This window comes from Hemiscyllium ocellatum, chromosome 24 (genome assembly GCF_020745735.1).
Source record: "Hemiscyllium ocellatum isolate sHemOce1 chromosome 24, sHemOce1.pat.X.cur, whole genome shotgun sequence".
Lineage (NCBI taxonomy): Eukaryota > Metazoa > Chordata > Chondrichthyes > Orectolobiformes > Hemiscylliidae > Hemiscyllium > Hemiscyllium ocellatum.
The window spans coordinates 19665236-19685943 of NC_083424.1; the positions used below are offsets into that span (position 1 = coordinate 19665236).

At 44.0% G+C, this 20708-nt stretch overlaps 1 protein-coding gene across 4 annotated transcripts in view; it reads left to right on the forward strand.

The window, feature by feature from the left end:
* LOC132827087 (serine-rich adhesin for platelets-like) overlaps positions 1-20708 on the forward strand; it is a 227522-nt gene that overhangs the window by 191667 nt on the left and 15147 nt on the right. For 3 of the 4 annotated variants that reach the window (XM_060843550.1, XM_060843552.1, XM_060843551.1), the window contains exons 6-8: positions 10978-11174; positions 14924-15191; positions 17570-17741. In XM_060843550.1, the coding sequence (XP_060699533.1) occupies positions 10978-11174; positions 14924-15191; positions 17570-17741 (637 nt within the window). Of the gene's footprint in view, positions 1-10977; positions 11175-14923; positions 15192-17569; positions 17742-20708 lie in introns of those variants that run through there. The other variant, XM_060843553.1, reaches the window with a different exon arrangement.

Here is a 20708-nt window from a genome sequence, read left to right on the forward strand (position 1 = left end):
CCTTTGACATATTTAGGTCATTGGAGAGATATGTATACTCTGACTTCACCTGCCATTGTGCTAATACCACATTACAAATATCTCAGGAGGGAGTGGCCCAATAGCCTAGGCAGTCTGATCCTGCCCATACCTCTCTCCTGATCAATGTGTAACTACCTCTTTCACCTGTTCCAGTCATTCCCTCAGGCGACAACTAGGATATGCTGCCAAAAACAGCAAGGCCTACCGGCTCTTCTCAGGAACTCTGTTACGGTAACAATTGGGCGGCACGGTGGCACAGTGGTTAGCACTGCTGCCTCACAGCACCAGAGACCTGGGTTCAATTCCCGACTCAGGCGACTGACTGTGTGGAGTTTGCACGTTCTCCCCGTGTCTGCGTGGGTTTCCTCCGGGTGCTCCGGTTTCCTCCCACAGTCACAAAGATGTGCGGGTCAGGTGAATTGGCCATGCTAAATTGCCCGTAGTGTTAGGTAAGGGGTAAATGTAAGGGTATGGGTGGGTTGCGCTTCGGCGGGTTGGTGTGGACTTGTTGGGCCGAAGGGCCTGTTTCCACACTGTAAGTCTAAGTCTAAGTCTAAGTCTAAAATTGCTCTTTTTAGAGTGTGTAACTGTGCTGCACTAGATTACAACATATGACGTTTGCAAGGCTGTTTAAACTTAGCTGCCACAAAGTTCTGTGTTCCACAACAGGCCTCCCCTAGGTTCGCAATCCAATTACTGTGATGTATTTCAAGCTTCAGGACATGGACATGCACAGACACAAAACCCACTGATTGAATCTCACTGAAGATCACAAACCTGGGAATGTTCAATACTGAGGCAGGAATTCTAAAATGCTCAAAATGGTAGTTTTTTTTTGTGTGGCTATTGTATCATACTTCCTGTTCCAGTCAAAATGGATGCCAGCAGCAATTGACTGATGTTTTGGAACTTATGGTCCCCACCTTCATTTTTGGCTTTCTGATGCAGACTTGCTCAGTGTCAGAAAGGCAAAATCCAGCTCATTGTGTTTGTTGTTTGTCACCTTCCTTGGGTTTTTCAGCAATTTCACTTGTTGCCTATAATATGTGATACATTCCCTTCGGCCAATATATTATTATCCGTGTAGTGCTCCAAAAAAAGCTAGGCAACTACAATTATAGAAGAAATGCCATCCTTTAAATTATAGTTCCCCTCCCGTTTTGAAAGGAATATTCTCCAAAACCAATTTAGAAATAGCCAGGATAGGAGCTGGTGCTTTATGATTAAGTTTTTTTTTAAAAAACCATGTAGTTGCTTAAGGAATTGAAGCTACACGAAAGCGAGCTTCTATCTGACACTGCATTGATCTCACTGAGTATAATCAGAAGTTGATGTCAGCAAAACGTGATCATCAGTCAAGAATTTTATTGCTGGTTGAGAGTTGTGTGCTGTTAATACAAATAAATATTTAAACCTGTACAGTTGTCACCCACGATGGACGAGTGGACTATATGTTTCATTTAAAACCTTCAGCGCTCAGTTACATTTACAGTACGGCATTTAAACATGGAGCCTAGAGTTGGAGCACTTGTGGATGTGGACATTTTCACAGATCCTGCAGTGCCACTGATTTTATGAATGTTTACTCTGTGGCAGTTGTGATAAAAAGATTGAGAGCTTTCTAGTTCCAGCCTGTTACCCTACTGGGATTTATCCTTCCTATGGTATCAAACCAGCCACTCCACAAGTCCACCCCACCCTTTCTCTTTAGTTCGGAGCCACCCAAAAATGGAAAATCGTAAGCTAGGACATTGTCGGTGTCTTAATCTTAAATGTGACCCAGTCTTTCTTGTTCTCCATTTTCCTTGTCCTTTTTATGAAACTTCCATTGTAGTTTTTTTGTAAACCTTCTTTAATGTTTAGGGAGTGTTGCTGAACAAAGAGTGCAGGTTACTTGGAGTGCAGGTTCATAGCTCCTTGAAAGTGGAGTTGCAAGTAGATAGGATAGTGAAGAAGGTGTTTGGTATGTTTTCCTTTATTGGTCAGAGTATTAAGTACAGGAGTTGGGAGGTCATATTGTGGCTAGGACATTGGTTAGACCACTGTTGGATTATTGTGTGCAATTCTGGTCTCCTTCCTATCTGAAAGATGTTGTGAAACTTGAAAGGGTTCAGAAAAGTATGTTGCTAGGGTTGGAGAATTTGAGCTATTTTCCCTGGAGCATCGGAGGCAATGGGGTGACCTTATAGAGGTTTACAAAATTATGAGGGGCATAGATAGGGTAAATAGACAAAGTCTTTTCTCTGGAGTGGGGGAGTCCAGAATTAAAGGGCATAGGTTTAAGGTGAGAGGGGAAAAATATATAAAAAGGGACCTAAGGGGCAATTTATTTCACGCAGAGGGTGGTGTGTGTATGGAATGAGCTGCCAGAGAAAGTGGTGGAGGTTGGTACAATTGCAAAATTTTAAAAGGCACTTGGATAGTTATATGAATAGGAAGGGTTTGGAGGGATATGGGCCGGGTGCTGGCAGGTGGGACTAGATTGGGTTGGGATATCTGGTCGGCATGGACGGGTTGGACCGAAGGATCTGTTTCGATGCTCTCTGACTCTATAATGCCGATTTATGTAACTTGATGGAAATGATCTCAATATCAGTTAATAATCAAAATCACTGACATGTCCACATCGCTGTATATTGTTTTCAGTCCCCTCCCTGTTTGACTGTTACACCTGTTCTTTTCATTGTTGAAAAAGGATATTGCAAATGTCTGTCGTTTTAGCTCAACTAGAACGCTTAACATGTAGAACTTAGGTCAATATTTCCTAAAATTCCAAGTAACCCACAGAGGGAGTTCCACGGTCTATTTTGTCTGTTTTGAAAGTTAAGGTTATTTATTGTGGAGGATATTTCCCTTTTACAAACATGAAACTGGCCATTATCTCTTTGCCATGAGTGGGGTTTTGTGTGCAAATTGGCATCTACATTCTTGACACTAAGTACACTTCATAACCGCATGATTATCGGCACAGCATTTTTGAATATCTTGATGCTCTGAAAGGTGTAATGAATGCAAGTCTGTCTTTACTCATATCATGTTGACCACTTACCTATTGTTATGGCGATACTTCACAGGCAGACTCCTGAAAATACACTAATATTTGAAATTTTACTCCTGTTTTGCTTTTGGTTCTCTGCCTTCTCATTCCAAAGATGAGACTAATCCTGATTCCTGCCTGCCTTAAAATGAAATGCTAATAAAGTAAAAAGTCAAGCATGTGTCCAGGCATGGCTCCAAGCCCTTTATTAGGATCCTTAAAATGGATGCACAAGTGGTTCCAGAAGCTGAGGTCTCTTTGGGAAAACTTCACTGTTTAATGAGGTCTTTGCAGTCTGCATTCTCCCTCTTGTGGCCTGTTGGTGTTCTTGCCTGTCGACATTTCAAGAGCTGGCTTTGCAAGGATTCAGTGACTCATATTAAAGCTTCTCTGGAATCTATTTGACTTTGCAACTGTGGCAATTCATGTTGATAGAAGAACAAAATATAAGAATAAAATAAAAACAAAAATGGATGTTGGAGATCTGATTGGACTTGATTTGATTGATTGTTGTCACATGTATTGAGATACAGTGAAAAATGTTTTGCGAGCTCTACAGGCAGATCATACATTTCAAAGTGCACCAGGGTAGCAGAACAGAGTGCAGCAGCAAAGAGCAAAGGGGGATCAACTATAATATTTGAGAGGTCTATCCAGAAGTCTGATAACAGCGGGGTTGAGGCTGTTCTTGAATCTGTTTGTGTGTGTGTGTTCTTTCAAACTTTTATATCTTCTATGCGAACTTTGAACAGAAGGTCAGTGAATTGATGTTATCTATCTCAACAGTCGCAGATGCACCTGTACCCACTGTCACTGCCAGAGATGTCAGATCGGTCTTCTTGAGTGAACTCATGGAAGGCAACTGGCCCGGATGGAGTCTCCAACCATGAAGAGGGTAGAAGAGACCATAACCAGGATGGGAGGGGTCTTTGGTTATGTTCGTTGTTTTCCCGAGGCAGTGGGAAGTGTAGGCAGAATCAACGGATGGAAGGCTGCTTTGTGTGATGGACTGGGCTGTGTTCACAACTCTCTAATTTCTTATGGTCTTGGGGAGAGCAGTTGTCAAACCACACTACAGTGCATCCAGATAGGATGCTTTCAATGGTGCATTTCTGAAAATTGATAAGAATCTTTGTGGACATGCTAAATTTCCATAGCCTCCTGAGAAAGCAGAGGTGATGTTGTTCTTTCTTGACCATCACGTAAACGTGGATGGACCAAGACAGATTTTTGGTGATCATCACTCCCAGGAACTCCATGCTATTGACCATCTCCACCTCACCACCATTGATATAGGTGGGCATGGCCTCCACTCCACTTCCTGAAGTCAGTGACCAGCTCCTTCATTTTACTGACCATTTGATGTTTTCTGTACACAATACCGCTAAGCGCTGAAGCTATTTCCTGAACTTTGTCTCATCATTGTTTGAGATCCAATCTACAACAGTGGTTTCATCAGTAAACTTGTAAATGGGGTTGGGCAGAATTTAACTACACAGTCATGAGTATGTAAGGAATATAATGGGGGACTGAATATGCAGCAATGTGGGGCACTGGTGATGAGGATTATCATAGAGGAGGTGTTGTTGCCTATTCTAACTGATTGCGGTCTGTGGATCAGGAAGTCAAATATCCAGTTACAAAGGGGAGCTGAGACCTAGGTCTTGGAGTTTGTTTGAAATTATGATATTGAAGGTAGAGCTGTAGTTGATAAGTAGGAGATGGACATAGGTATCCTTGTTATCCAGATGTTTCAGGGATGAGAGTAGGGCCAAGAGGGTTGGTCTGTGGACCTTTTGCACCGATAGGTGAATTGCAAGGGATCGAGGCAAGGTGAAAGCTGGAGTTGATGTGAGAGATGGCTAACCTCTTGAAGCACTTCCAGCCTCAGGCAATTGTGTCTGCGTGGGTTTCCTCTAGGTACTCCGGTTTCCTCCCACAGTCCAAAGATGTGCAGATTAGGTGAATTGGCCATGCTAAATTATCCATGGTGTTCAGGGATATGTAGATTAGGTGCATTAGTCAGGGGCAAATGTAGAAGTAAAAGAGAAGGGGAATGGGTCTAATTGGGATACTCTTCAGAGGGTCAGTGTAGACTTGTTGGGCCAAATGATTTGCTTCCACACTGTAGGAACTCTATGACTCCATCATAATGATGGAGGTCAGAGCTATCAGTCAGTAGTCATTGAGGCACATTGCATGACTTTGGCACCGGGATGATAGCGGTCTTCTTGAGGCTGGTAGGGAATTCAGACCAAAGTAAGGAGAGGTTAAAGATGTTAGCAAATACTCCTGATAGCTGGTTCACACAATCTGAGTGCATGGTTGGAGACTCCATCTGGGCCAGTTGCCTTCCATGAGTTCACTCAAGAAGACCGATCTGACATCTCTGGCAGTGACAGTGGGTACAGGTGCATCTGCGACTGTTGGGATAGATAACATCATTTCATTGACCTTCTGTTCAAAGTTCACATAGAATACATTGAGCACTTCGCGTAGATGTAATGTTGCCTGTGATTCTGTTGGACGTCACTTTGTAGCCTGTTATATTGTGTAAGCTTTTCCACAAGTGGCAGGTCTCTGTGTGGTTAGTCTGGGTCTTGAGCTCCATTTGGTATTGCATTTTGGAGTTTCTGATGGCCTTGCTGAAGTTCATACCCTTATTTCCTTTATAGGTCAGAGTTGCTTGACTTGGAACGCCTCAGATCTGGACTTCTGCTGGGAGTGAATCTCCCAGTTCATCCATGGTTTCTGTTTGGGCAACATTCAGGTTAACTTCTTTGGCTCACAGTCTTCTCCACACTTACTAATGACAGTAGAGGCATACTTGTTTATGTTGGCCACTAAGTCCTTGAATATTGGCCAGCCTCTAAAGCAGCACCATAGAAACCCTTCTGTTTCATCCACTACTTTCTGTACTGCGTCGTCTCGTTTAGTTTCTGCTTGTCAGCCAGGAGGAGGAGCATAGCATTATGATCTGATTGTCCAAAATACAGATGGGGAATGGCCTGGTAGGCATCTTTGACTGTGTAGCAATGGTCAAGGATGTTTGAACCTGTGGTGGGACAGTCAACGTTTCAATGGTAATTTGGTAGCACTTGAGGTTGACATGGTTGAAGTCACCAACTATGATGAACAAGGGTTCAGGGTATTCCAAGGCAAGACTATGTATGTAGCATAGGATATTTCATCAAGTGCATTCTTCACTTGTGTTTGGGGTGGGATGTAGACTGCTGTCAGGTTAGTGGAGGTGAACTCATGTGACCGATGGGGGGGACAGCTCTTCACTATTAAATATTCTAGGTCTGGGGAGCAGTAACTCTCAGGTTTGCCATGTCTGAGCACCTGGAGGTGTTGATTGGGAGGCAAACCCCACTGCCTCTTGCCTTGTCCGGGACACTGAGCAGTCCATTCAGTGAACTGAGTAACAGTCCGGTGTAGCAGGAGTGAGCCTTGTCTCTGTGAAGCAGAACACACGCCATCTCTCAATTCCCTTTGAATGTTGAGTCTTGCTTTGAGGTCAGCCATCTTGTTTTCAATGTTTGCCAGGATATATGCTGGTGAGGGGGACTTGAAACTCCCAAAGTTGCAGTCTCACCTGAAGTCCAGTGCATCTCCAACATTTCCTGGGTAGGTGGCTACTTCTAGTCAATCCTAGGCACCAGTCACGGCATTGAACAGCCGGTGGGGGTGGGGTGGGGGGTCATGTGACCAATTTGGTCAGCCCTTCTCAAAGGCAGGTTACCGTGGGGTCAAGTCTTGTTCCCATGCTGGTTGGGCCTCCATTCTAAAACAAAAGCAGAAATCACTAAATGTAAGACAGTTAGCAAACTGACATTGGCTGATTGAAACAATAAATGTCCGGTGTTTTGGAAAGATTTGGCTTTAGTTATTTAAGATGATAAACAAAAGAGTTTGGGGATATACTGTGTCAACTAAGGAAATAATTCAAACATGTTTCATGTCCTCAAGTTATACAGCTGTGTGACCTATATAAATATAAATTCTGATCAACCCATTCAGAGATGTTATTACACACTTTTGGGACTTGAACCTGGTCTCCTGGCTCCCAGGTAGTGATACTGCCACAAGATCACTGTACACTAGTCCAAAATATATATTTCTGACTGAAACTGCAAATGCAAAACCAGGGAGGAATTTGTATCCAGTACTGCCTGTCTATATAATTGAGTGATTCAAAGATGTTGGGAGTATTATTTCAATGAAGTCTTAGTTTCATGAGTTCTTTTAAACTTTGATTCCTGTTTTATTTGGTTTTAAACTCTGAAGGGAAAATGGATCCAACCTGACGGAATTAGGGTCCGACCACCTGGGAAGCCAAGGGGTCTGTTGAAGGTTATGATTCACAAGTGATCCAAGGCAAAGGAAATAACAGAAAGCTAATGTCACTCGCTCAGGGATTCAGGATACTGTTGTATCTGTATGTGCAAACTCCCTTGCAGTGTGAAGAGAAGGGATGACAGAAAAATGTAGGGAAGACATGACCTAATGCAGACTGAGTAAAAGAGAAATTTTTGCAACTAACCAACCATTTGCAGATGCTAGCCTCTGTATAAATTGATATGTACATAATAGGTAGATAACTATTTAATGAATCTTAAAATCACACAACACCAGGTTATAGTCCAACAGGTTTAATTGGAAGCACACTAGCTTTCGGAGCTAATCTTCAGGTGATTGTGGAGGGCTCAATCGTAACACAGAATTTGTAGCAAAAATTTACAGTGTGATATAACTGAAATTATACATTGAAAAATTGATTGTCTGTTAAGCCTTTCATCTGTTAGAATATGGTGATAGTTTCACTTCTTTCATGTGTAAATCACAAAACATTTTTTAAAAGTTGCATTCTTGGGTTAGCTGTTAACAATGGTGATAGCTAGATAGTATGTTGAAGGTGTTAGCCCCCTGTGTTCTCTGTCTATGACCTGATGTTTAGATTGATTCTAATCTAAAAAGTGAGATAACAGAGTTTTACATAAATTCATGCAGTTTTTGAGCTCAGAGTTCTACATGATTAGATTAGATTACTTACAGTGTGGAAACAGGCCCTTCGGCCCAACAAGTCCGCACCAACCCGCAACCCACCCATACCCCTATATTTACCCCTTGCACTACGGGCAATTTAGCATGGCCAATTCACCTGGCCCGCACATCTTTGGACTGTGGGAGGAAACCGGAGCACCCGGAGGAGACCCACGCAGACACAGAGAACGTGCAAACTCCACGCAGTCAGTCAGTCGCCTGAGGCAGGAATTGAACCCGAGTCTCTGGCGCTGTGAGGCAGCAGTGCTAACTGCTGTGCCACCATGCTGCCCACCGAATGTATGCAGTTTTTGAGCAAAGTGCAATGTAACTCTGCAAGTACAAATTCACCTCACACAAAATATATGTGTGCATGTGGGTTTTTGTCTGTCTCTGAGTGTCTGTCTGTCCGGGGTGGGGTGCGTCTGTGTGTGTGCGTGCGTGTGTGTGTGTGTGTGTAGTGCAATGGTGGTTACCCCGTAATATGACATGAACCCAAGGTCCCGGTTGAAGCCCTCCCTATGGGTACCAAACTTAGCTATCAGCCTCTGCTCGGCCACTTTTCGCTGCTGCCTGTCCCGAAGTCCACCTTGGAGGATGGTCACCCGAAAGTCCGAGGCTGAATGTCCTGGACCACTGAAGTTTTCCCCAACTGGGAGGGAACCCTCCTGTCTGTTATTTGTTGTGCGGTGCCCGTTCATCTGTTGTCATAGCCTTTGCTCGATTTCCCCAATGTATCATGCCTCTGGGCATCCTTGCCTGCAACGTATAAGATGGACAACGTTAGCTTAGTCACATGAGTACCTGCCATGTACAAGGTGGGAGTTGATCCCACGCGTATTAGTGGTATCTATGTCCACAATCTGACACGTCTTGCAGTGTCCACCGTGACAGGGTTGTATGGAGTTGTCCTGAGAGCCGGGCAGTTTGCTACAAACAATAATCTGTTTGAGGTTTGGCGACTGGTTAAAGGCAAGTAGTGGAGGTGTGGGGAAGGTCTAGGTGAGGTGCTCATCCTCATTAATAATGTGTTGCAGGTCACGAAGAACATGGCGTAATTTTTCAGCCCCTGGGAAGTACTGAACAACAAAGGGTACCCTGTCAGTTGCAGCATATGTCTGTCTCCTGAGGAGCTCATGACTGTTCCTTGCTGTGGCACATCGGAACTGGCGGTACCCTTCGTTGTTCAGTATTTCCCAGGGGCTGAAAAGTTACGCCATGTTCTTCGTGCCTACAACACATTATCAATGAGGATGAGCACCTCATCAAGGCCTTCCCCACATCTCCACTACTTGCCTTTAAACAACCGCCAAACCTCAAACAGATCATTGTTTGTAGCAAACTGCCCCGGCTCTCAGGACAACTCCATACAGCACTGTCATGGTGGACGCTGCAAGACATGTCAGATTGTGGACATAACTCCCACCTTGTACATGGCAGGTACTCATGTGACTAAGCCAACATTGTCTATCTTATACATTGCAGGCAAGGATGCCCAGAGGCATGGTACATTGGGGAAACTGAGCAAAGGCTACGACAATGGATGAATGGGCACCGCACAACAATCAACAGACAGGAGGGTTCCCTCTCAGTTGGGGAACACTTCAGTGGTCCAGGACATACAGCCTCGGACCTTTGGGTGACCATCCTCCAAGGTGGACTTCGGGACAGGCAGCAGCAAAAAGTGGCCGAGCAGAGGCTGATAGCTAAGTTCGGTACCCATAGGGAGGGCCTCAACCGGGACCTTGGGTTCATGTCACATTACAGGTGATCACCATTGCACTATACACACACACACCACCCCAGACAGACACACACACACAGACAGACAAAAACCCACATGCACACACATATTCTGTGGGGTGAATTTGTATTGCAGAGTTACATTGCACTTTGCTCAAAAATTGCATACATTCATGTAGAACTCTGATCTCAAAAACTGCATGAATTTATGTAAAACTCCGTCATCTCACTTTTTAGATTAGAATCAATCTAAAGATCCGGTCATAGAGAACACAGGGGGCTAACACCTTCAACATATTATCTAGCTATCACCATTGTTAACAGCTAACCCAAGAATGCAACTTTAAAAAAAAGGTTTTGTGATGTACACATGAAAGAAGTGAAACTATCACTGTATTCTAACAGATGAAAGGCTTAACAATCAATTTTTCAATGTATAATTTCAGTTATATCACACTGTAAATTTTCGCTATAAATTCTGTGTTACGATCGAGCCCTCCACAATCACCTGATGAAGGAGCGTCGCTCCGAAAGCTAGTGTGCTTCCAATTAAACCTGTTGGACTATAACCTGGTGTTGTGACCCCAGTCCAACACCAGCCTCTCCAAATCATTTTTATTGAATGGTGCCTTTCTTAGTATCGCATTGTGTTCATTCTTATTGGGTTTTGCAAATGAACATGAGTTTGATAACAATATGGCTCCTGTGTTGCATTTTTAGATATTCAGATCACAATTCTGCTTTATTCAGTCATCCTCTTGTAAACTTTTTTTAAAAAGCTACATATCCTCTCCAACCTACTTCACATCCCACTCCTGATGAATCTGAATTGAAGATAAGGGTCTTGTAAGCACTTTGTGGGAATTGTACTGTGTGCTTCAGGAGGGAGCTCTTCATTCTCTGGTCAATTGGCACTTACATCAGTGCCAAACAAGTGCTCCCCAGTTGTAGAATTGCAGAGACTGGGCCTGATGCTGTCAGAATATGTCCTGGAGGCATCTCCCCATGAAGGGACAAAACAGGCATGAACCTGTTGTGCTGAATGCCCTATGTTTTATGTTGTAATCATCATTTAAAGCAATGGTGTATTTTAGTGCCTTCTGTTCTAATCCTCGCCATCTGTATTTCAGGAAAGGGTGACGCAATGCTGTGTAAGCCCCTCTACAAAGGCAAAGGACACCGATGCCCTAGTACAAGAGAGAGACCAGTTTTGCAGTTCCGATGAGAGAGAACAATATGGCACATACGAAGAGAGAGGGTCCAGCGCAAATGAAGAGCGCGATGGGTACTGCAAATACCTGGAGCACAAACCAAGCCAGCAAGAAAAGTAAGAGCTCAAAAAAAGCAGTTGCTCAAATACCTGAAAATTTGGAACAGCAAAACATCAGCCGTGATCAAAGTCCTGTCTTGGCAGTCATGGGCATGGGCAGCTATGACTTGATTCTAATAGTAATCTTGGTTTGCTCAAGTGTCCTTACTCTGCTGACCTAGTTGTTGGTGGGTGGGCAGTAGACCTGCTTTATTGTCATTACTACCAGCAATCAAAATACTTTCGCTTTGAAGGCTCCTCTTGAGATCCTCTTGACTTTCTCTTGAGGATTACTTTTGATTTTCAGGAGCTGTCTTTTCGTTCTCCCCACCTCCTTCATTGGGTGATGTATTCCTGTTACCTGCTGTACTTGGGCTGCTGGTTGGGGTATTTGGACTCTCACCGAAGTAGACTTGAAAGAATTTATCAGTGCCCACATCGTTGCTCCATTAAACTTAAAGCCACAACGTCGAAGGAAACATTAATTTCCAGACAATCACTATTTAAAGATTGCAGACATAAATTCACAACAAATGCTGTTTAAAAAGAAACTGACACAGGAGGTTGGCAAATGTGGTGCCACTGTTTAAGAAGGGTGGTAAGGACAAACCAGGGAATTATAGACCAGTGAGCCTGACCTCGGTGGTGGGCAAGTTGTTGGAGGGAATCCTGAGGGACAGGATGTACATGTATTTGGAAAGGCAAGGACTGATTCGGGATAGTCAACATGGCTTTGTGCATGGGAAATCATGCCTCACAAGCTTGATTGAGTTTTTTGAAGAAGTAACAAAGAAGATTGATGAGGGCAGAGCAGTAGATGTGATCTATATGGACTTCAGTAAGGCATTCAACAAGGTTCCCCTTGGGAGACTGATTAGCAGGGTTAGATCTCATGGAATACAGGGAGAACTAGCCATTTGGAAACAGAACTGGCTCAAAGGTAGAAGACAGAGGGTGGTGATAGAAGGTTGTTTTTCAGACTGGAGGCCTGTGACCAGTGGAGTGCCACAAGGATCGGTGCTGGGCCCTCTACTTTTTGTCATTTACATAAATGATTTGGATGCGAGCATAAGAGGTACAGTTAGTAAGTTTGCAGATGACACCAAAATTGGAGGTGTCGTGGACAGCGAAAAGGGTTATCTCAGATTACAACAGGATCTTGACCAGATGGACCAATGGGCTTAGAAATGGCAGATGGAGTTTAATTCAGATAAATGCAAGGTGCTGCATTTTGGGAAAGCAAATCTTAGCAGGACTTACACGCTTAATGGTGAGGTCCTAGGGAGTGTTGCTGAACAAAGAGACCTTGGAGTGCAGGTTCATAGCTCCTTGAAAGTGGAGTCGCAGGTAGATAGGATAGTGAAGAAGGCGTTTGGTATGCTTTCCTTTATTGGTCAGAGTATTGAGTACAGGAGTTGAGAGGTCATGTTGTGGCTGTACAGGACATTGTTTAGGCCACTGTTGGAATATTGCGTGCAAATTCTGGTCTCCTTCCTATCGGAAAGATGTTGTGAAACTTGAAAGGGTTCTGAAAAGATTTACATGGATGTTGCTAGGGTTGGAGGATCTGAGCTACAGGGAGAGGCTGAACAGGCTAGGGCTGTTTTCCCTGGAGCGTCGGAGGCTGAGGGGTGACCTTTCTAGAGGTTTGCAAAATTATGAGGGGCATGGATAGGATAAATAGACAAGGTCTTTTCCCTGGGGTTAGGGAGTCCAGAACTGGAGGGCATAGGTTTAGTGTGATAGGGGAAAGATATAAAAGAGACCTAAGGGGCAATTTTTTCATGCGGAGGGTGGTATGTGTATGGAATGAGCTGTCAGAGGAAGTGGTGGAGGCTGGTACAATTGCAACATTTAAAAGGCATTTGGATGGGTATATGAATAGGAAGGGTTTGGAGGGATATGGGCTGGGTTCTGGCAGGTGGGACTAGATTGGGTTGGGATATCTGGTCGGCATGGACGGTTGGACTGAAGGGTCTGTTTCCATGCTGTACATCTCTATGACTGTATGACCTTTTGAAGTATAAAAGGCAGCAACCTAAACATGCTTTCCATTGTCTGATGAGGGTTACACTAAACACTTGCATGTTTATCTCAGTCACAGTGCATTTAAAATAATTCACAGGATGTGATCCCTTTGAAATGTGATATCGCATAAATACAAATCTTTATTAAATAAAACTGTTCAGTATTATAAATTAACAAGTTGACACCATGTTTGTTACAATAGCATTCATAGCATTTCTTCCCCCACATCATAGCTTCTGAACTTCTGCAGGCTTATGCTAAAGACTCATTTTGTTTTCATTAACAATGAGTTAATTACACATGACTTTAAAGTTTTCTGATGCCAATCCACTGAATATTCTGTTTTTGAAAGATTTGAAACTGCTCTCTTCCTGTCTTTCCTTTGCAGCTCCTCTACCTGTTTGCAGCCTCACTTACTCCCCAGCCCCCAGTCTCTCTGCCACATGGGCTCCCAGCCTCTCCCTTAACAACCAACACTGCCTCAGGCCTTGATGACCCCACACCCTCCAGCCTCGCATCCTCTGCCTGTGGAAGTCGCACTACCTCTGGCCCCGCAGCCTCACTTACAGCCAGTGTTCCACTCCTATGCAGCTTCTCTCCTACGTTATCTGCTGGTGGTTACCATGAGCCTATGAACGTAAACATGAGAGAGAACCAGTCTTGCGTTTGAGGAGCAGCTCCTCGCAGTTTCTGTCCATTCTGTTTACAGGATGACTTTCCTCTGGTCATCCCTGTGATTGAACCTTCCCAAGCATTTTTGGGGAAGTTGCTTTATGTATTTTGGCTATCTCCTACTAATGTGCACCATTCCTGTATAACCTCCTTTGAGTTAATGGACCTCTCTGCCAATAAGAAATGCAGTAATCCAACATCACCAGTAACACAGTGACCAACAATATAATGTAGTTGGATCTCCTTGTTGATGAATTTTATGTGAGTGAAGTGAGGCGGAACTGGAGTGTAGTCCTCAAAATGCCTTGGTTAGACTCCTAGTAACTTATAGTTGTCAAAATTAGGCCTAGGCCTTAAATGTTGCCTAGCCAACAATGCTCACCCCTTTAGAGTGAATTTTTAAAAAACCTCAGGCATTAAGTCAAACAAACCATAATATTTTTGATTTGATCTTGGTGTAAATGCCTGAGTTGCTCCAACAACATCCTGAGCAAGAAGTCATGAAAAACCAAGTTAGGATTCCAGGTTTTGGTTGTAATTTTCATAAGGGGAAAATATAATTCTTCTTCATAAATGAAGTGAAGCTGGTGATCAGGCTTGGCTGTAATAATCCTCCACATCCGAATGTCCTGCTGCCACTCCAGGCCTGTACTTGTAGAATGACCACCTGTCTGAGGAATGGCTAATTTCTGGCAACCATGACGCCATACCTAACTAAGCATCAACATCCAGGTTAGCAGAGTAAACAGTATATGGGTGGAGAGAAAGCCTAAAGGTCACTTTACTGTTTGTGAAATAATTCTCAAAAAGATTGCAGTGATAAACTCCATTTTGGAGTATTGTCTTAAAACTAAACTAATGGGAAATGTGTTACAGAAGCACAAGTCATGAAGAGCTTCCCAAAGCTTTCACTCCCTTTCGAGATTTATTGTTGTCTGAAAAGGCAGGAATCGACTTAATTTGCAAACTGATGGATTAAAAAAGAGTAAAGGATTTCCTGCAACTTAGCTACATAAACAGAAGCTCAATAAATCTCTTAGACTAGTTTTCCTTTTCTTGAATTGCAGCTATAAGGCATTGACACCCTGCAAGGAACCCAGTTCCATTCTGGCTGCATCCCCCAGAAAGGAACATGTACAAAGTCAAGCATCAGTATCCTCACAGTCAGAGATGACCCCTTCCAGTGAGCAGCCAAGCTTCTTTCAGGATCCAAGAAATATCAATTATGGCCTTTCAAGTTATGAATTGGAATCGCCAGATGATACAGACAGTCTCCAGTCCACTGATCCATCTACACAAAATTGTCCACCTTCCCAGGGATTCTCATTTTTGGAGGTAAGTGAGGCTACCTACTCTTGTTGGAAACAGCACAAAATCATTTCCTTGTATACACTTGTTGAGCATCAGTCCCGAGAGGAAAGCCCAGACAGGCAGTAACTGTGCTAACTGTATACTATGTTTGGGTAACCGTGAGGTACCTGATGGCTCAGAATGGTGTCTTTTCCATTTTTTTCTCTTTAAAAGCAGCGAAACTGAGAAACAAGTCTCAAGTGGCATGTGGACTTGCAGGTACTTGCAGAGCTAATGAGATCCTCATGCATAATAGAACAGAAAAACAATCTTTAAATTGGACAGAGTGGAACGAGATGGACTTTATTTATTTCAATTTTTCTCCCTTCCTATTCTTTTTCAAGTTGGTCAAGTGCCTGTATAGGAGATGCCCTCTAGTGCATTGCCCATTCTTCATTCTGAGTGTGTGTGTGTGTGTGCGCGCGTGCACAGAAAGCAGGCACACCATGATGTTAAACTAGAGGGTCCAAAGTAAAACAAAAGTTTATATTAACAATTTCCATACCTATTGAACTGTAGTAGAATCATGAGCAGAAACTATAGCTGAAATCACCCACCTCCAATCTGCAGTGTCCTAGTTGATGACCTGCTGAGTTAAGTTAACGGAGCCCAACTCTGATTGAATGTCTTCCTGGACAGAATGTTCTATCTCCAACCCTGCCTTTCCCTGTCTCCACTACTTTGAGAACCAATAAACAAAAGTGACCAAAATAAATGAAAGACAGATACACTTTTCTTCCAAATGTCCCAGTGATTGCCATGGGCATCGCACAAGAACAATGTTATGGAAATTATTCTTTAAAGACTATAGACTAATCAAAGTTGACAACACTTCTTCTTGTCTATGTAGATCAGCACTAAGTAAAGTATTTACTGAGTAAGTTGGAAAAGAGAGTGATGAGTTAGATCTTACACTAATCATTAAAAGGTAGTTCAGTGACTGACCCTTTGGAGGAGGGCAAACATTGTAAGTTGCAGTTGAAATGTAGAAAAGGCTGACTATCTAATACAGTAAGCAATCCTAAAACATTTAGTTGTTATTTTTCAATTAGAGACAGGCTGATGCAGAGGTTAACATTTTTCTTTTAACCTCTGGATCCAAATCCACCTCTAAAGACTGGCACGGTGCAGTGCTTCCAGGAAGTCAAACTCTTTCCATTAAGCAGTCAGGAATTGTGAATGTTTCTAGTGGAATGCTTCCTGCATCACTAGGTCTGGAATCAAGTTCTCCTGTGGACCTTGAGAACCAACAGCAAAGTTAACCCTCTGAGGCAGTGCTGCAGTGTGTGAGGGTACCTGTTGGGTTAGATGGAAATAAAATTTGTTGTACCATATTGAAGAAGAGCAGGGTAATTTTGCCCAGTTTCCTGGTTGTTATTTATCCCTCAATCATCATGGAAAACTCCGATTCCCTGATAGTTGTCCTATGTGTTTTTTTTGTGGGATTTTGCTGTGCAGATATTGTCTACTATAATGGTGACTGTACTTCCAAAGTACTTAATTGGCTGGAAAGTATTTTGAGATGTCCAGGGGTCATGGAAAGCACTGTATTTGCTAGTTTTTTTTTGTTGAGAAAAACAAAATTACAAGATTATGCAAAAGCAGCCACCAAGTATGTGCAAGCTGCTTGAATGAGATTATCAAGTAAACCCACTTGTCTCTCTCTGTCCCCACAGCCTGGTGAATGATTTCTCTTCATATATCTATTCTAGCCTCTTTTGATCCTACTTGCACGACCTTGTCAGGCAATGCACAGGATTGCTGATGATCATAATTCACTATTTACAAATGCTTGCATTGTGTCCCCTCTAATTGCCCAGCCTATCTCTGTAAACGTATCCCCTGTTGTTTCTAACAACTCTGCCACTGAAGAGTTTCTCCCTGTTTATTTCCTCAAAGCTGTTTATTGTTTTTGGACTTTTCTAAATCTTCAGATCTTCTCTTAACATTCTTTTCAATCTAGCAAAATCCATTCTCTTCTTGTTATAGAAATACCTCATCCCTTGTGAGATCATTCATACACACCCAGTCAGTCTGCTGTAATAAGTCTCTTAACTACACCCTCCCTAAGGTCATGACGTCCTCCCTAAAATGTGATTCCCAGAGTCAATCACAGTCCCTCAGCTGAGATTTACCATAAGTTCTTAACTGGACTTCATGTTTCCATAAAGTCAAAGATCCCTTATGTGTCTTTAAAGTTGTTTCCTGCGTTAGAGTGCCTGATGTTGATGCTTAATTGAGAAATGTGATATGGTGTTCACATTAATGCCCTTCACGGCAACGAGTACAAAATAACTTGTATCCAGGGAGATAAAATTGAACTTGAATCTCGACAGCAATCTTTCCCAATATCCCTCCTTCAGCCCGTTACCACACTGGACAGCTGTGCTCAGAAGAGTCGGATACAGCTTGGCAGGAAAACGTTACGTCGGGCACCAACAAAACACAAGAAATCAGGCTTTGGAGACCAACCTGATGGCACAGATCAGTTCCACCACAGGACTGACGATTCCTGGATGTATAAAGATTCCACAGGTAAGTTAGCACTATACTAGGTGGGAGACTGGGTGAGTTTTACTAGTTGAAACAGTTGCAGTAGACCTATTTGATTCTGTTTAGGTTGTTCTCTATAAAACAAGCACAACATCAAAGTAGGACAGATGCTGGAAAACCAAACTATGCTGGAAATATTCAGCAAGTCCGGTAGCATCACAAAAAGCTAACCCCCAAGTTCATTGGGTGGTAGGGAAGACAATTGGAATGTTGGCCTTTGTTTCAAAGGAAATGGAGTGTAAAAATAGGGCACTCTTACTTAAAAAAAAATGCGCAAGGTACAAGTTAGGCCACACTCAGAATACTGTGAATCACTTTTATGTTCCTTATTTAGGGAAAGATATATATTGGCATTGGAGGCAATCCAGAGAAGGTTCACCGGATGAACACTGGATATGAAGGGGCTTTCTGTTAAGCAGAGGTTTGGATGTTTTGGCCTGTACTTTAGAAGAATGAGAGGTGCCTTTATTGAAAAGTGAAACACTCTTAGGGAGCTTGATAGGGCTTGTGGAAGAGTCTAGAACCAGAGGGCATCATTTCAGAATAAGGGGTCACACATTTAAGACTAAGATGAGGAAGAACTTCTCGGAGGGGGCAGTATATTCATGGAATTTTTTATTGTAGAGGGATGTTGACGGTAGGTCGTTAAGTATATTCAGGGTTGAGATTAAACTTTGTTTAATCCGTAAGGGATTTAAAGGTTATGGAGCAAAGTCAGGAAATTGGAGTTGAGGATTATCAGGTTAACCAGATCTCAGTGAATGTTGTAGCAAACTCGGAAGGCTGAATGGCCTACATCTGCTGTTATGTCTCATGGTCATTTATGGCGACAGAAATAGTTAACATTTCAGTTTGATGACGTTTCATCGGTTTTTGATGTCAAGTCATCACCCTGCAGCATTAACGATTCTTAATTGCTTTCAGAAATTGTATTTGTATTGCATCAGTCAGTTCTGTATAGGTTCCTTGCTGTTTGGTATTATTTGCTGTACGTTCGTTATCTGTGCATCTCTAATCTAATGTGGAGAGGAGAGGATTAGGTGAGAGCACTGTGACCAGCAGTCAGCATCACCGAGTGGAGAGGGTGAGGGCACTGTGACAGCGAGTCAGCATCACTGGATGGAGAGGGTGAGGGCACTGTGACAGGGAGTCAGCATCACCGAATGGAGAGGGTGGGTGAGGGCACTGTGACAGGGAGTCAGTGTCACTGGGTGAAGAGGGTGAGGGCACTGTGACAGGGAGTCAGCATCACCGAATGGAGAGGGTGGGTGAGGGCACTGTGACAGGGAGTCAGTATCACCAGGTGGAGAGGGTGGGTGAGGACACTGTGACAGGGAGTCAGTGTCACCGAGTGGAGAGGGTGGGTGAGGGCACTGTGACAGGGAGTCAGCATCACCGAGTGGAGAGCGTGAGTGAGGCACTGTGACAGGGAGTCAGTGTCACCGAGTGGAGAGCGTGAGTGAGGGCACTGTGACAGTCAGTCAGTGTCACTGGGTGAAGAGGGTGATGGCACTGTGACAGGGAGTCAGCATTACTGGGTGGAGAGGGTGGGTGAGGGCACTGTGACAGGGAGTCAGTGTCACCGAGTGGAGAGGGTGGATGAGGGCACTGTGACAGGGAGTCAGCATCACCAGGTGGAGAGGATGGGTGAGGACACTGTGACAGGGAGTCAGCGTCACTGGGTGGAGAGGGTGAGTGAGGGCACTGTGACAGGGAGTCAGTGTCACCAAGTGGAGAGAGTCAGTGAGGGCACTGTGACAGGGAGTCAGTGTCACCGAGTGGAGAGAGTCAGTGAGGGCACTGTGACAGGGAGTCAGTGTCACCGAGTGGAGAGAGTCAGTGAGGGCACTGTGACAGGGAGTCAGTGTCACCGAGTGGAGAGAGTCAGTGAGGGCACTGTGATAGGGAGTCAGTGTCACCAAGTGGAGAGAGTCAGTGAGGGCACTGTGACAGGGAGTCAGTGTCACCGAGTGGAGAGAGTCAGTGAGGGCACTGTGATAGGGAGTCAGTGTCACCGAGTGGAGAGAGTCAGTGAGGGCACTGTGACAGGGAGTCAGTGTCACCAAGTGGAGAGAGTCAGTGAGGGCACTGTGATAGGGAGTCAGCATCATAAGGATATGCACAAAAACATGGGAGGAGCATACTGCCAAGTTGAAGCAAAAGTTAGGCTTTTGGGTGCCCCATTCACACTCCATTTCTGGTAAAGATCTGGTCATCAAGTGAGAGGTACTGTTGGTGATGTTGTATGTTTGTGGTGCAGGTCTGGCCCAATCCCAGACATGTGTGGTTACCGTGATCTGAGCCACCTTCCACTTCAGCTGGAGATTAAAGATGTACCCTATAGACAGGGACACTTTGTACAATGTTCCTGATGGAATGGGATGGGATGGGAGTGTGGTGGGAGGGATTTCCAATGCCTCCCTCATCCTGATGGCCACCTTTCTATGCAGCTGCATCAAGCTGTGTGCAGACCCTCGATACAGAAATACTAAGTGTCTCGACGTACTGAAATTCTACCTGTCCCCAGTGTTGCAAAAGATGGGACTGGTCTTGATGTCACAGAACCCTTCAATTAGTTGGACTGTTCCATATCAAAGAGAAACACCTTTGACCACAAGTCCATCAGAAAGTGGTTAGCATGTCACGTCCTTGAGATCCTGTGGGAAAAGGCGAGGATGGGTCCTTTCGGTGATTCCGGAGTAGACGGTCAAAGTCCTTTTGGCGGAATGCCACATCAACAGAACTTCCCAACAAGCACCAAGACATCACTTGGCTGGTGTTGAGAAGGGCACTGCTTGTGAGATCCTTCATATTAACCTAGTTGGTAGGGCAGAAATGGCTAACACGAGGGATCATAGCTTTAAACTGGTTGGAGGAAAGTATAGAGGGGATGCCAGAGGCGGGTTCTTTACACGCAGAGTTGTGAGAGCATGGAGTGCGTTGCCAGCA